Raw genomic sequence first — 15,201 nt, forward strand, 5'->3', positions numbered from 1 at the left:
CTTTTAATCACTTTAATTTAAACAAAACAAGCACAGTTTCCTTACCTTGTCAAATCTTTTTAAAAAAACTTTCCTGTTTTTAATGGTTTATGTTTAAACACAGTACTGTACTGTATTTGCTTTTTTTGTCTCTGCTGCTGTCTGATTGCGTACTTCCAGTTCCAAATAAGGTGTGTGGCTGCCCAGTCAGTTCGTAACACTGATGTTCGTAACAGAGGTTCTACTGTACTACCCTTGCGTAACTGTCTGAGATGTATTGCTCAGGCCTATTCCAATGCAGGTGTATGCGTGTGCAGTATGCACTGCCGCCAGAAAGTTTTTCCCTCTGTAGTATCCATTGGGTCTGTTCTGGTACCCCCCAGAAGGGAGGTCTCATAGCACCAGTATATAGGGTCCAGCAGCCCCCCGCCCCCTCAGTTCCTTCTTGCTGGCTAACTATGACAGAGGGGGAAAGAGGGTGGGCTTTGGAATGGACATGAACAACATCTCAAAGAACAGTTACAGAAGGTTAGTAATCATTTTTTCTTCAAGTGCTTGCTCATGTCCATTCCTGTGTAGGTGACTCCAAAGCAGATGTAGCAAAGTTCAGAGTTCAATGACAAGCAGACCGTAGCACCGCTCTGCCAAATCCAGTATCATCTCTGGTCTGCTGAGCAATGGCATAATGAATTGCAGAAGTGTGGACTGAAGACCACATTGCTGCTCTGTACATATCCTGGATGAGAACCTATGCTATGAATGCGGCTCAAGAGGCTTGCGCCCTTGTGGAATGTGCAATCACGGCTGGAGCAGGGACTTTCGTCAGGTTGTAGCATGCATGAATACAAGAAGTAATCCACAATTAAGTTCTCTGGGCTGAGACTGGGAGACTTCATCTTTTCTGCCACGAAAAGCTGAATAGTCTTCCTAGAGGATTCAGTCCTTTCTTTGCAGGATGCAAGTGCCTGCCTGAGATCTAGTGTTCCCACCTGCTGGAATGTGGCTTTAGATAGAAGACTGGGAGAAAAATGTCCTGGTTATTGTGGAACTGCAACACCACCTTTGGGAGGAAGGCTGGGAGTGAGTGCAGCTGGACATTGTCCTTGAGGAAGATTGTGTATGGGGGCTCTGAAGTAAGGGCCCTAATTTCCAAGACCCTTCTGACCAAGGTGATGGCCACCAGGAAGGCCACCTTCCAGGACAAGTAGAGTAGAGACAGCGCTTTGGAGTTTCGAGCGTAGCCAAGCCTGCAGTGAGAGCACTGCCTGGGACCAGAGGCCCTGGGTTCTGAAGACCCCCAGATGAGCCCCCCAAACCAGCACGGAAGGATCAGAGACTAGAGACATTGACAGCTGCAGTTTCAAGAATGGGACACCAGAACATACTGTCTCTGGCTCCAACCAGCATCGGAGGGTGATGATCACTGAAGGTGGAAGTGAGATTGCCATGTTCAAGTGATCCCAGCAGGGTCAGTACACTGGATGCTAGCCAGGCCTGAAGAGGTCTGAGTCGCAACCTCACTTGTTTCTATATGCTAGTGCATGATGCCATATGCCCCAACAGTTTCAGGTAGTTTCTTGCTGTGGTGATGGGTTGGTTTCTGAGGCTCTCTACAATGGAGCCCAGGGCCTGGAATCTGGCTTCCAGAAGAAAGGCTCTTGCCTGGACCAAGTAATGGACTTGATTTTATCCTTTGGATGGTAACAGTGTTGATTTCTACATGTTTATCAACAGGTCTAACCTCTGGAAGATTGACAGTATTAGTCGTATGTCTGCCTCCACCTAGGCCCTAGTCCACCTTCTGATCAGTCAGTTGCCGAGGTAAGGACATTCCTAAACCCTTTGTTTCCTTAGGAAAGCCGCAACAACTGCAATGTGCTTTGTGAATACCCATGATGCTGTTGACAGGCCGAATGTGAGCACTGGTATCTGGTTTACAATGAATCGGAGGAATCTCCTGTGACCTTGGAAGAATGAAATATGAAAATAAAGCATCCTTCAAGTCGAGGGTGGTATACCAGTCCCCTGGAACCAGCAAAGAGATAATGGAGGCCAAGGAAATCATGAGGAACTTAAGCTTCCGCATGAATCTGTTGAAGTTTTGCAGGTCCAGAATGGGTCTGAGATTAGCGCTGGCCTTCAAGATTAGGAAATAATAGGAGTAAAACCCCCTTCCCCTTAGCTCCAGAGAAACCTCCTCTCCTACTCCCACTTCCAGAAGTGTTTGCACTTCCTGGATTAGAAGTTGCTCATGAGAAGAGTCCCTGAAGGAGGACAGGGAGGGAGAACTGAACTGCCGGGGGTATCCTAGTTCTACTGCACGTAGCACCTAGCTGTCTGAGATGATTTGTGTCCATGCCCAAAAGAAGTGGGATATCCAGTCCACAAAAACTGGGAAAGGGAGTTCCAGACACTGTCCTGGTACAATGTCTTCGGGTGTACCCTCAAAAGGCATGTTTAGACCCACACAAGTGTCTGGTGGGGCCAGCCATGTGGTCAGACGAAGACTTAGGAGGCAGCCTCCTCTCATAGCTCATACCTCACCTCTTACTGTAATCCTGCCTTGACTGAGACTGGTAGAAACAGGGCAATAGCTGAGGTTTAAAAGTGCTTCCTCGATGGGCCTACGGTGTGTAGTCCTAGGGACTTTAGGGTGGATCCTTTAAGCTGTGGCACTCAAGTCTCCCTGCTGGAAAGAAAAAAAAAAAAGATGCGTTCTCAAAAGGGAGGTCCTGAATAGTCTGCTGCACTTCATATGGGAGGTGCGAGGCCTGTAGCCATGAGCTTCTCCTCATGACCAGAGCCAAAGGCACAGTTCATGCAGCAGAGTCCACAGCAAACAATGCTCATTGCAGGTACACTTTCGCCACTGATCTGGCCTCCTCAACTATAGTCAAGAACTCAGCACTAGATTCCTGTAGTAGTAACTCCTTGAACATAATCATTGCACCCCAGGAATTAAAGTCATAGTGGCTCAGGAACATCTCTTGGTTGGCGATTTGAAGTTGCAGGCCCCACCCCGTGGAGATCTTTCTGCCAAAGAGATCCAGCTTCTTGGCATCCTTGGCCTTGGGGGTAGATCCTTGCTATCTCTGCCTCTCTTGTTCGTTTGCCACTGACAGCACTAGCAACCCTGGAGGAGGATGGGTGTATAAGTATTCAAACCCCTTTGGGGGAACAATACCTTTTCTCCACCCCTCTTTGCAGTGGGTTGCAAGGATGCTATAGTCTGCCATGGCGCCTTAATGAGTACAGGTACAGGGCCCTGTTCCTGTCCTCCAGCAGCTGAAGGATCCCACAGTACTGGGTTCTGAAGTTAAGTGCCAGGCTGAGTCCCGTACCAAGGGAAGTGGTGGGGAAGCTGTACGCGCCAACACAATGGAGTAAGATCTCCTTGACTGAGACCCTTGGACCACATGGAAGGCTCAGGGATTCCAGAGAGGCAATTGCACCAGTTTCTGCAACTGTGCTGATCAGGCCATTGGTCAGAACTCTTGGCCCATATTAGCCATCAGGTATCAGTGGTCTGAGCTCCTGAGGGAGGTGTAAGTTCCTGCCTCAGAGTCCGACTGTGAGAAGTTGCCCAGAGTGGTGTCAGGAGGTAGGCAACAGGTGCCGTGTCATCATGCCCGGTTTTCCCCACCACGTGGGGCCTCGGTGCCATAGTCGCTTATCTCTGATGCCTGCCTGTTCACGCCTGATGGGGGATGGCACTACACGAGGCATTGTAGCTCCCTTGCTGCCTCGAACACTTCTGGTGTGGATGGAAGCACCAGAGCTGCACTCCGATGGCTCTCCCTCAGAGGAGAGTTCAACAGTACTGGACCCAACAGGTCTCTTTCCTGGGCCCGAGTCAATGGCACTAGGCTGGCAGCTGTTGAGTCCAAGTGGCCTGACACAGCCTTCAATTCTGCCAGCTTCCTGTGACCGGCAGGTCCTGGAGTTAGGGAGCACCCCATCTGTTTTTCTTTGCTTCTTCCTCCACACTGGTAACTGAGATCAGTGCAGATCGTCCTGGTGAGGTGTAGACCTCCTCTGTATGGGAAAGCCCTGACGGTGCAGTGTCCCCCAGGACAGGGAGTCCTTCCTCGGTGCTGGAGAGGCTGAGCTATACTGCCTGTTTCTCAGAGAAGCCAGTGCACTTCTCACTGAGATAGAGATGCACAGTATCAAGTCAGCATGACTTGGCTTCGAGGGGGATTGAAGAGCCACTTCCATAAGGAGGTTTTTGAATCTCTGGTCCCTGTCCTTTTTGGCATGGGGTTTGAACCCCTTACAAATCCTGCAGTGGTCACAGAGGTTGGACTCCCCCAAGCACTTAAGGAAAGCAGATTTAGGGTCACTAATTGGCATGGGTTTATGGCAAGCCTCACACAGATTAAAAGCCAAGAGACCAAGGCATGCACTGGTGCCTGGGAAGGAGAACCCCAGTAAGCAGGATCCTAATCCATTAACTAACTCTAAATCGTAAACTCTAACAAACCACTACTATTTATCTATATCCAGGAAAAGAACCAAAGTTCACTGAGGAAAGTACTTGCATGAACACAAGAATGAACAGAAGTTCCAACGACTGTCACAGGCAATAAGAAGGAACTTAGGGGGCAGCAGGACCCTATAAACTGGCACTATGAGGGCACGACTCCAGGGGGCACCAGAGCCAATCCAATGGATACTATGGAGGGAAAAAAACTTTCTAATGGCAGCAAACGGAGCGCATGCGCAAACCCCTACATTGGAATGGACGTGAGCAAGGATGTAAAGGAGAACAAGTTATGATCAGGTCTCTCTTGTCACACCCCCACATAACCAGATAATGAGTTCTGGTGAGCACACAGAACATGTAAGCGCATGCAGAAGTGCTTCAGTCCCATCTGTCTTAGGTATCACTAATGCAATGCCTTGGGAGGAGACAGCAAGACCCATGCTAAGTACTTCCCAGATCAATACTCCTCAATCTAGCATACATCACCATCTGTAACCCAGAATTTGCCAAGTAACTTAACTGGACTATTGCCAGTGTTCCCCTGTATGTTTCCTGACCATCTAGTTACTGAATCAAGCCAAAACATGCATACAGTGAACACTCTACAATAATCAAGCATAGAAAGGATATTTATTACTACAGGCAATTCCAACTCAAAGATTTTATCATGAGATTAAGTGGGCAAGATCAGCACTATACCCCTGACCTAGTTTACCCCATATTAAAACAACAGTGTCTTGTCCCCTCTATGTTTTTACTGCAGAAAAACTAACATGTTTTAGTTATCCCGTGAAGAAAAACACCCACCTTCTGGGGAGAGGGGGGTGTTAGTGATGACATATTATTTGGTTAATATGCGCAACTGTCTACCAAAAGTTTGTGGCATGCCAAAAAATGAAGTATGCAACATAAAAATAGAATAGAATACCAAAATCAAAAATATTTGTCTATTGTATTAATTTTCATGCTTCCTTGAATAAAAGTTATTTTTTAAATTTACCTGAAGCTGTTACAGAATTTCACTGTGTCACCAATGTCACAAAATTTAGAAGATCCTTCCATATAAATTTGGGTTCCCCTTATTACTAACTACATATTGCCATGCCATCAACAGCTCCAAATATATGCTGGACAAAATGGCACGCTGTGGAACCTCACAGGCAAGTGTCCTCAAAGTAGATAAGCCTGGCACTATTGTCTAGGACCTTTCAGAAGGAAGAGTCACCCAAGAGCAGCCCTTGTCAATTCATACAATTACAGGGCAGACACCTACAGTATTAAATACAAGAGAGACTAGGAGAACCAGAATGTATCATTAATCCCAGCAGATCAACCGCCATAGTTGAAAACTTTCGCTGTACAAGACTTGATCAAACCAGTACCTTGCTTTCCCTTGCGTTGCAATGCCAAATTATTAAAATGGCCTCAACATTTCCCCGCTAGTAGTCAATAAACTACCCCATCAAGTCTAAAGCTCCTCTAAGTGTCAGACTGAAATCCATGTAGAAAAACTTTCTCCCAGAGAAGAAAATTCAAAAATTCAGAGACAAGAGTATCCTTAAAGCAACTGTATCTATGAAATAATTCGAAAAGTCACAGAAAAAAACCCAAAAAACACCACTTCACTGTCACCAGATGCAAATCAACTGGATTAGCAAGTCATCACAGTTCTGCTTTGTTTACAGCATACCAAGAGCAGAAGACCTCAAGAAAGCTAACTGAAACAGATCCACAATTTGGAACACAACTTCTGACAAGAGTACTCTAAAGTCTTCTCTTCTGCTTTTGTCATTTGTCACCTGTATATCACAGCAATTTGGAGGAGGAAGAGGGTGTTTAGGCATCACAATATTGATGGAAGAAGACAACATGCATTTGATTAAACCATCAGTAAAATGTTTTTGTCAGCCAAATATGCTCCCCAAGAATCTGCTGGAACTCAACGAGGATTCATTAGCCCCCAAGGCCAGATAGTCAAATGGTATTTTGCCGTAGCAGAAGAAAAATTTTTAAATGAAATCCATAAATTATCTCACTAACTAGATCTTACCATTTGCCGATATTCCCGAATCATTTTTAGTTTATCTTCTCCACCTTTGTTTTCTTCTTTCTGTTCGATGCTACTGATTATTCTCCATGAAGCTCTTCTAGCTCCAATCACATTTTTATATGCAACAGATAGAAGGTTTCTTTCTTCCACTGTCAACTCCACATCCATTCCAGCCACTTTCTTCATTGATTCAACCATTTCTGAGAGGAAAAGGTTACTAATTAGGCATATTAAATAGAGTTTCCCCACAGACTTATGAATTGCTTATTTACTTTATTCCTTCTCACAACCAAGATTTTCAGGCCATTCAGTAAAAGATTCAATTTTCAGAATTATGCACTGATCTTCACTTTTAACAAACTGGACTCAGCCCTACCCCTCATCACCTGTGATTCCTCATCTTTCAGCTGACAGCTGTGAACTTAAGACAAGCAACTCTAAAAATATTAGACAAATTCCCACGGTAACAGACCACATTAAACCACTGAAATCTTCTGGGCAGGGATCAGGTCCACCTCTTTGTATAGTGCCATGATCCTCATTGGTGCCTGAGCACTAGTACAATATAAATATTAAAATGAATTAAAACATTCTCTTATAATGTTATAGCTTCAAATTCAAACCTTCAAAAGTTAGGACATGCCAAAACTAATGTCGTCTATGCAACCATATTCTTCCTGTTTGTACGTATTAGGATCTAGTTATTACAGGATCACATACTATTTTTTCCACAGAATACCTACCTCATTCAGTGCATGGAATGGACAGTGCCCACTGGACGGCTAGTTATTCAATATTTCTTTGTAGCCTTGTCATTCATTGTACAGCTACATGCTTTCCTTACTGAACACCATTTAAACTCTACACAGAATACAATACAGAAATATGGATTTTCCTATGATGCTCATTTTGGAGTGTGAATGCTTTAAAAATAAGTGAATTTATCTTTACAACACCCCTTAGACAAGAGGATATGATCCCAGTTTTACAGATGAGTAGCCAAGAGAAGGCTGAGGTTGTCAAGCATCCACTAATTTTGGCTGCCCAACTTGAAACATCTAGTGCCTAGTTATTTTTGAACAACTTCCAAATTCTGCAATAAATGAGGTTGAGTCAGCTGTAGTTCTCAAACTTATAATAAATAATAATAGGAGATACACCTATTTCCTAGAACTGGAAGAGACCTTGAAAGGTCATTGAGTCCAGCCCCCTGCCTTCACCAGCAGGACCAAGTACTGATTTTTGCCTCAGATCCCTAAGTGGCCCCCTCAAGACTGAACTCACAACCCTGGGTTCAGCAGGCCAATGCTCAAACCACTGAGCTATCCCTCTCCCCCCACTTATTTGATTGGGGCTGCCTTGTGTCTGTAGTAGTTTACACCCCCAACTGCCAGAACGTACACCAGCACCCAGCTCTAGCACAGAAGGCTGGCAATGTTATAAGTGATATTTATCAATATCAGGTTCTGCAGCAGACTTGGCGTCCTATTGCCACTTTTACTTCTGCACCACTATGGCCACCTCAGGGCTGACAGCTGGAGCCCCGCTACTTTCCAGTGCTGGATGGGGGAGGAGGAGGGAGACATCCCAGCCTAGGTGGCGGTGCTCCAGCTGTCCTCTTTATCACAACCTAACACATGTGCACGTCCCTTCTGCATGAGCCCGACACCCAGAGCTCTTAAAAAAAATCACAAAGTTCGCACCTCTCTTGGGAGGCCCTCCCCATAGTTTGAGAACAGCTGACATACAGAGACCTCAGCCTGCTTAATACCATAGAGTACGTCTATACTACGAAATTAGGTCAAATTTATAGAAGTCAATTTTTTAGGAGGCGATGTTATACAGTCGATTCTGTGTGTCCCCACTAAGCACATTAAGTCGCATTAAGTCAGCAGAGTGTATCCACAGTAGGAGGCTAGCATCAACTTTCAGAGCGTTGCACTGTGGGTAGCTATCCCACAGTTCCCGCAGTCTCCGCCACTCATTGAAATTCTGGGTTGAGCTCCCACTGCTTGATGAGGCAAAAAACATTGTCATGGGTGGTTTTGGGTACATGTGATCAGTCGCACCTCCTTCTGTGAGAGCAACGGCAGACAATCATTTCGCGCCTTTTTTCCCTGCACAGATGCCATACCATGGCAAACATGCAGCCCACTCAGCTCAGCCGCAGTTGTGTCCTGGGTGCTGCTGGCAGCAGACGGTACAACAGGGCTGCAAATCATCACCATACTTCTGTTGTCATTCTGCTCTCCTGCAGATGCCATACCACGGCAAGCATGGAGCCCACTCAGATCACCGCGGCAGTTATGAGCACTGTCAACACCTCACACATTATCCTGCAGTATATACAGCACCAGAACCTGCAAAAGCAGGCAAGGCGGCAACAGCAGCACAGTGACGAGAGTGATGAGGACACGGACACAAACTTCTCTCAAAGCACGGGCCTTGGCAATGTGGACATCATGGTGGTAATGGGGCAGGTTCATGTCGTGGAATGCCGATTCTGGGCCCGGGAAACAAGCACAGACTGGTGGGACTGCATAGTGTGGCGGGTCTGGGATGATTCACAGTGGTTGCAAAACTTTAGCGCGCGTAAGGGCACTTTCATGGAACTTTGTGACTTGCTTTCCCGCTCCCTGAAGCGCAAGGATACCAAGATGAGAGCAGCCCTCAGTTCACAAATGAGTGCCAATAGCTCTCTGGAAGCCTGCAACACCAGACAGCTACCGGTCAGCCAGGAATCAATTTCGTGGGGGCAAATCTACTGTGGGGGCTGCTGTGATCCAAATAGCCAACGTGATCACTGAGCTGCTGCTATCAAGGGTAGTGACTCTGGGAAATGTGCAGATCATAGCGGATGACTTTGCTGCAATGAGATTCCCTAACTGTTGTGGGATGATAGATGGAATGCATATCCCTATCTTGGGACCGGACCACAAAAGGGGTACTTTTCAATGGTGCTGCAAGCACTGGTGAGTCACAAGGGACATTTCACCATCATCAACGTGGGATGGCCAGGAAAGGTTCAGGACACTCACATCTTTAGGAACTCTGGTCTGTGTGAACCGCTACAGCAAGGAACTTACTTTCCAGACCAGAAAATAACTGTTGGGGATGTTGAAATGCCTATAGTTATCCTTGGGGACCCAGCCTACCCCTTGATGCCATGGCTCATAAAGCCCTACACAGGCACCCTGGAGAGTAGTCAGGAGCTGTTCAACTATAGGCTAAGCAAGTGCAGAATGGTGGTACAACATGCATTTGTATGTTTAAGGGATGCTGGTGCAGTTTACTGACTCGGTTAGACCTCAGCAAAACCAATATTCCCATCGTTATTACTGCTCGCTGTGTGCTCCACAGTATCTCTGAGAGCAAGGGGGAGACATTTATGGTGGGGTGGGAGGTTCAAGCAAATCATCTGGCCGCTGATTACCCCAGACACCAGGGCGGTTAGAAGAGGACAGCAGGGCACGCTGCACATCACAGAAGCTTTGAAAGCCAGTTGCATGACTGGCCAGGCTACGGTGTGAAACTTCTGTTTGTTTCTCCTTGATGAAAACCCACCCCCACAGTTCACTCTACTTCCCTGTAAGCCAATCGCCCTCCCCTCCCCACTTTGATCTCTGCTTGCAGAGGCAATAAAGTCATTGTTTCAAATTCATGGATTCTTTATTAATTCGTCATACAAATGGGGGGATAACTGTCAAGGTAGCCTGGGAGGGGTTGGGGAGGAGGGAAGGACAAGGCCACAGTGCACTTCAAAAACGTATTGAATGCCAGCTTTCTGTTGCTTGGGCAGTCCTCTGGGGTGGAGTGGTTGGGTGGCCGGAGGCCTCTCCCCCCCACACCACATTCTTGGGCATCTGGGTAAGGAGGTTATGGAACTTGGGGAGGAGGGCGGTTAGTTATACAGGGGCTGCAGCAGCGGTCTGTGCTCCTGCTGCCTTTCCTGCACCTCAAAATACGATGGAGCGTATCAGTTTGATCCTCCAGTAGCCTCAGCATTGCCTCCTGCCTCCTCTCATCACGCTGCTGCCACCGCTCCTTTTGATCCCGTCACCCCTCCTCTCGCGCGTCCCTCCTGTCCTCGCGTTCATTTTGTGTTTCCCTGGACTCCGATATTGTCTGCCGCCACACATCTACTGAGCTCTTTCAGTGAAGGAGGACTGCATGAGCTCAGAAAACATTTCATCGCGAGTGCATTTTTTTCACCTCCTCATCTGTGCTACCCTTTGGGACAGAGATGATAGTGGTAGCATTGAAACATTTGCAACTGCCGGAGGAAAAAAGGGAGAGTTGGGTTCACCATTTAAAATAGGTTGGCCATTTAAAAGGAGGGGCTATGGTTTTCAGGTTAACATGCAGCACAATACCACCACCACCACCACTCCCCTCTCGCATGGTTAACAGCGGGAATGATTTCTTTTCAGCCACAGGCACACAGCCCAGCAGGAACGGCCACCTCCGAATGTCCCCTTAATATTCCCCTATTTCCACCAGGTGACTGTGAATGATTACACTCTCCTGAGGATCACAGAGAGATAAACGGATGTTGCCTGACCACAGCCAGTAAAGCTACCGGAATGCAAAGTCATCCCAAGTCTTCAGGGCAAATTAATGATTAAACATGCTTGCTTTTAAACCATGTATTATATTTACAAAGGTACACTCACCAGAGGGGCCTTCTCCACCTTCCACGTCCAGGAGCCCGGGTTTGGAGGGTAATGTCTCCAGGGTGATAAACAGTTCCTGGCTGTCGGAGAGAACGGTTTTTCCGTTTGCCTGCTGTGCGCTATCATCATCATCATCTTCCTCGTCCCCAAAATCCTCAACCCTGTTGCATGAGACTCCCTTGCAGGAGTCCACGTACAGGGGTGGGGTAGTTCTAGGGGCACACTCTAGAATTGCATGCAGCTCATGACAGAAGTGGCATGTCCGGGGGTCTGACCCGGAGTGGCCATTTGCCTCTCTGATAGGCTTGCCTGAGCTCCTTAAGTTTCATGCAGCACTGCTGCGAGTCCCTCTTATAGCCTCTGTTCTTCGTGCCCTTGGAGATTTTTTTCAAATATTTTGGCATTTCGTCTTTTGGAACAGAGTTCTGATAGCATGGATTCATCTCCCCATACAGCAATCAGATCCAGTACCTCCTGTTTGGTCCATACTGGAGCACTTTTGTGATTCTGCGTCTCCATGGTCACTTCTGCTGACGAGCTCTGCATGGTCACCTGTGCTGATCAGCTTGTCAGGCTGGCCAAACAGGAAATGAAAAGTCCCGAGAACTTCTGAATTTTCTGTCTACCTGGCCAGTGCATCTGAGTTGAGAGTGCTGTCCAGAGAGGTCACAATGGTCACACTCTGGGATAGCTCCCGGAGGCCAATACCTTCAAACTGTGTTCACGCTACCCCCAAATTCGACCTGGTGATGTCAATTTCAGCGCTAATCCCCTCGTTGGGAAGGAGTACAGAATCTGATCTTAAGACCCCTTTAAGTTGACAAAAATGGCTTCCTGTGAAAGGATGCAGGGTTAAATCGATCTAGCGCTGCAAAAAAATTCAACCTAAACTCCTAGTGTAGACCAGGGCATAGTAAACATACCATTAAAATCCTTTAAACCTTTTGTTTAAAAAAAAAATAGTTAAAGCATTTAAAACATAGCATTAAATAAGGCTCTCATTTTAACAGTATCCCTTGTTCTCTCTCCTTTTAGCTGGAGAGAGCTTTTAGAAGGAAAACCTTCATTTTACAGTCTTAGGCTATGTCTACACAGCACACCTTACAACGGTGCGGCTGTGCCACTGCAGCTGCACCATTGTAAAGTGCTTGCGTGGCTGTTCTTTATCACCGACAATAAAATAAAACCCCAACGAAGGGCAGTAGCTTTGTCAATGGGAGCATGGTTCCGGACAACGAAGCACTGTCCACACCAACGCTTTTCGTCATTAAAGTTTTGTCGTTCAGGTGGGTCTTTTTTCCCCACACCCCAAGCAACAAAAGTGCCAGTTTAGATATAGCCTTATATCAGGGGTCAGCAACCTAAAGCACACATGCCAAATAAGGCGCGCAAGCCGATTTTGAGTGGCACGCTGCTGCCTGCCATGGTCCCGCCCACTGCTCTTCCCTGTGGGGGCAGGAGACAGAAGCTTGGTCCTGCAGCAGCCAAGCTTACCCCCGCCTCCCCCACAGGGTGCTGCTTTCCTGCCCCTCCTCCTCTCCTTCTCTGTGCCAATCAGCTGACGGACCTTGCGAGGGGGAGGAGGAAGAGTGGCAGTATGCTCGCTGCTCCATAGAGGCAGAAAAGGAGTAGGGACGAGGCCTTGGGGAAGGGGGTGAAACAGGGCATATCCCTTCCACCCCCTGCCATGAGCCGCTCAGGGCAGAGGGCTGGAAGCACCCCCACAAGCCGAACACCCCAGCCCTCTGCCCTGACCCTTGAACTCTCCCCACACACACCCACCCAGCCCTCTGCCCTGACCTGACCCCCCACACACCCAGCCTTTTACCCTACAGCCCCCCCACACACACCCAGTCCTATATCCCCCACACCCCCACTGCCCTGACCCCCCCATACAGCCAGCCTTCTGCCCTGCACCCCCACAGCCCCCATCCCTCTGCCCTGCACCCCTAAACCCCCCACACCCCATCCCTCTGCCCTGCGCCCCCTCCACACCTCTGCCCTGCACCCCCTGAATCCCCCCACACCTCCACTGCCCTCTGTCCTGACCCCTGAACCCACACACACAGCCTTCTGCCCTGAACCCCCCCACCGCCAGCCTTCTGCCCTGACCCCTGGACCCACCGCCAGCCTTCTGCCCTGCACTCCTCACAGCCCCCTGCCCTGACCCCTGAAACCCCCCCCAGCCTTCTGTCCTACCTCTCCCCCCCACCACACACACACACACAGGTCTGACATCCCGGCCACCGGCCCTGCGCCAACCAGCCTAGATGAACAGAACCCCAAGCTGGCAGTGAGCTGAGCAGGCTGATGGTGTAAGATCAGCATTTTAAATTTAATTTTAAATGAAGCTTCTTAAACATTTTTAAAACCTTGTTTACTTTACATATGACTACAGTTTAGTTATGTAATATAGACTTATAGAAAGACCTTCTAAAAACGTTAAAATGTACTACTGGCATGCGAAACCTTAAATTAGGCGTGAATAAATGAAGACTTGGCACATCACTTCTGAAAAGTTGCCGACCTCTGCCTTAGACGGTAACAAGATGGTAATAACTGTCCTTTTATGGAAAAAAAGGTTAGCTGAGATGAGCTGGAGTTGCTGCTAATTTTAAATCCAATCCCATTTCATCTCAGGTGGTGGTTGGGATTCAGCTGGAGCTGGTACGGGGTAGCAAAGTCATCTGGATTCCTCTCTGGGGTCCAGTCTGGTCAGGACATCATTTAGGATTAGGACAAAAAAAAAAAGTCCAGGGTCCTAGGAGATGGTGGAGGTGGCAGCCATGATGAAGCTCACTTCAGTAGTCTTCATCTGTTCCTTACCATTCTGCCTTTCCCCCAAAAATCTCTCTTTAAAAACCCAACAAAAGAGTGATGGATAGAATAGCTCACCCCCTCATTATTTTGTCCATTAGTTAGGTCTAATATCTGACACCAATTTTGGTTAATTTTTGGTTCCACATATTCTGTTTTTACCAAACATGATTTCAACATAATCCTTGAATTTCACCAACATGGCCTTTTTCTATTAACTAATTTAGTCTGTCTGGTTTTCCTGCACCAGTTTCTAACATGCATTGTTGAAAGCAACGAGACATTTTCCATCAATATTTATTATTACAGGTTATTGTAACAACTTATGAACTTGCACATACTTTTTACAATTGAGTTTACAATTAAGGTAAATTTGTAGGCTCAATAATCACAAGAGGTTCCACAAACAGCCTTGTTCGCTACATAACTCCGATTCGTTCCCTGAGCACCATCCACCTGTGCACTTAATGAGAAAGGATTCCGTGGAAAAACAGAATGTAACCATAAATTAACTACTGCACTACAACACTTACGCACAAGAGGGCTAAATTAAGGTTGCACAGAAATCTAATTCTGACATTTTCTAGCTTTTGATTGCCTGACTTTGCAATCAAAGATATTTTAAAATTTGGGGGGGAGGAGAAATATAATTTCCTACTTTTAAAAAAAGGCAAAACAAATTCCATCACATGGAACCACACTGATTCCCATGCAAGCCTACATCACGGTTGGTACCTTTAGAGCCATAGCCCAGACAGTTAACAGGGTAACTGATAACAGGAACAGACATCTTGTATGTGGACTTCAGTCACTATGGTTAGGTCTACACTGCAATGAGACACCTGTCACTGGCCCGTACAGACTCAGGATCACGGGGCTTGGGCTAAGGGGTTGTTTAATTGTGGTTTAGACCTCAAGGTTCAGGCTGAGTTCTGGGATCCTCCCACCTCGCAGAGTCCTAGAGCCCAGGCTCCAGCCCAAACCCAAACATCTACACCACAATTAAACAGCCCCTTAGCCTGAGCCAGTTGCCACAGACCAGCCAGGGGTGTCTATCTGCAGCATAAACATAAATCCTAGGAGGAGGATAAGAGACTTTGCCACTGGGTTTCACAGCTATCTGCCAACAGCAAAGGGCTGTTGGGACTTGAGAGTCTTGGGTTCTAAATCTAGGTTCTGCAGGGAAGTGTATTCTA

General features: G+C 47.2%; 1 protein-coding gene across 2 annotated transcripts in view; it reads right to left on the reverse strand.

The window, feature by feature from the left end:
• Positions 1 to 15,201, reverse strand: part of YWHAE (tyrosine 3-monooxygenase/tryptophan 5-monooxygenase activation protein epsilon) — a 74,961-nt gene that overhangs the window by 48,650 nt on the left and 11,110 nt on the right. For both annotated transcript variants that reach the window (XM_050929302.1, XM_050929303.1), the window contains exon 2: positions 6,516 to 6,715. In XM_050929302.1, the coding sequence (XP_050785259.1) occupies positions 6,516 to 6,715 (200 nt within the window). The remainder of the gene's footprint in view (positions 1 to 6,515; positions 6,716 to 15,201) is intronic.

The sequence above is a fragment of the Gopherus flavomarginatus genome, chromosome 19, assembly GCF_025201925.1.
Source record: "Gopherus flavomarginatus isolate rGopFla2 chromosome 19, rGopFla2.mat.asm, whole genome shotgun sequence".
Classification (NCBI taxonomy): Eukaryota; Metazoa; Chordata; order Testudines; family Testudinidae; genus Gopherus; species Gopherus flavomarginatus.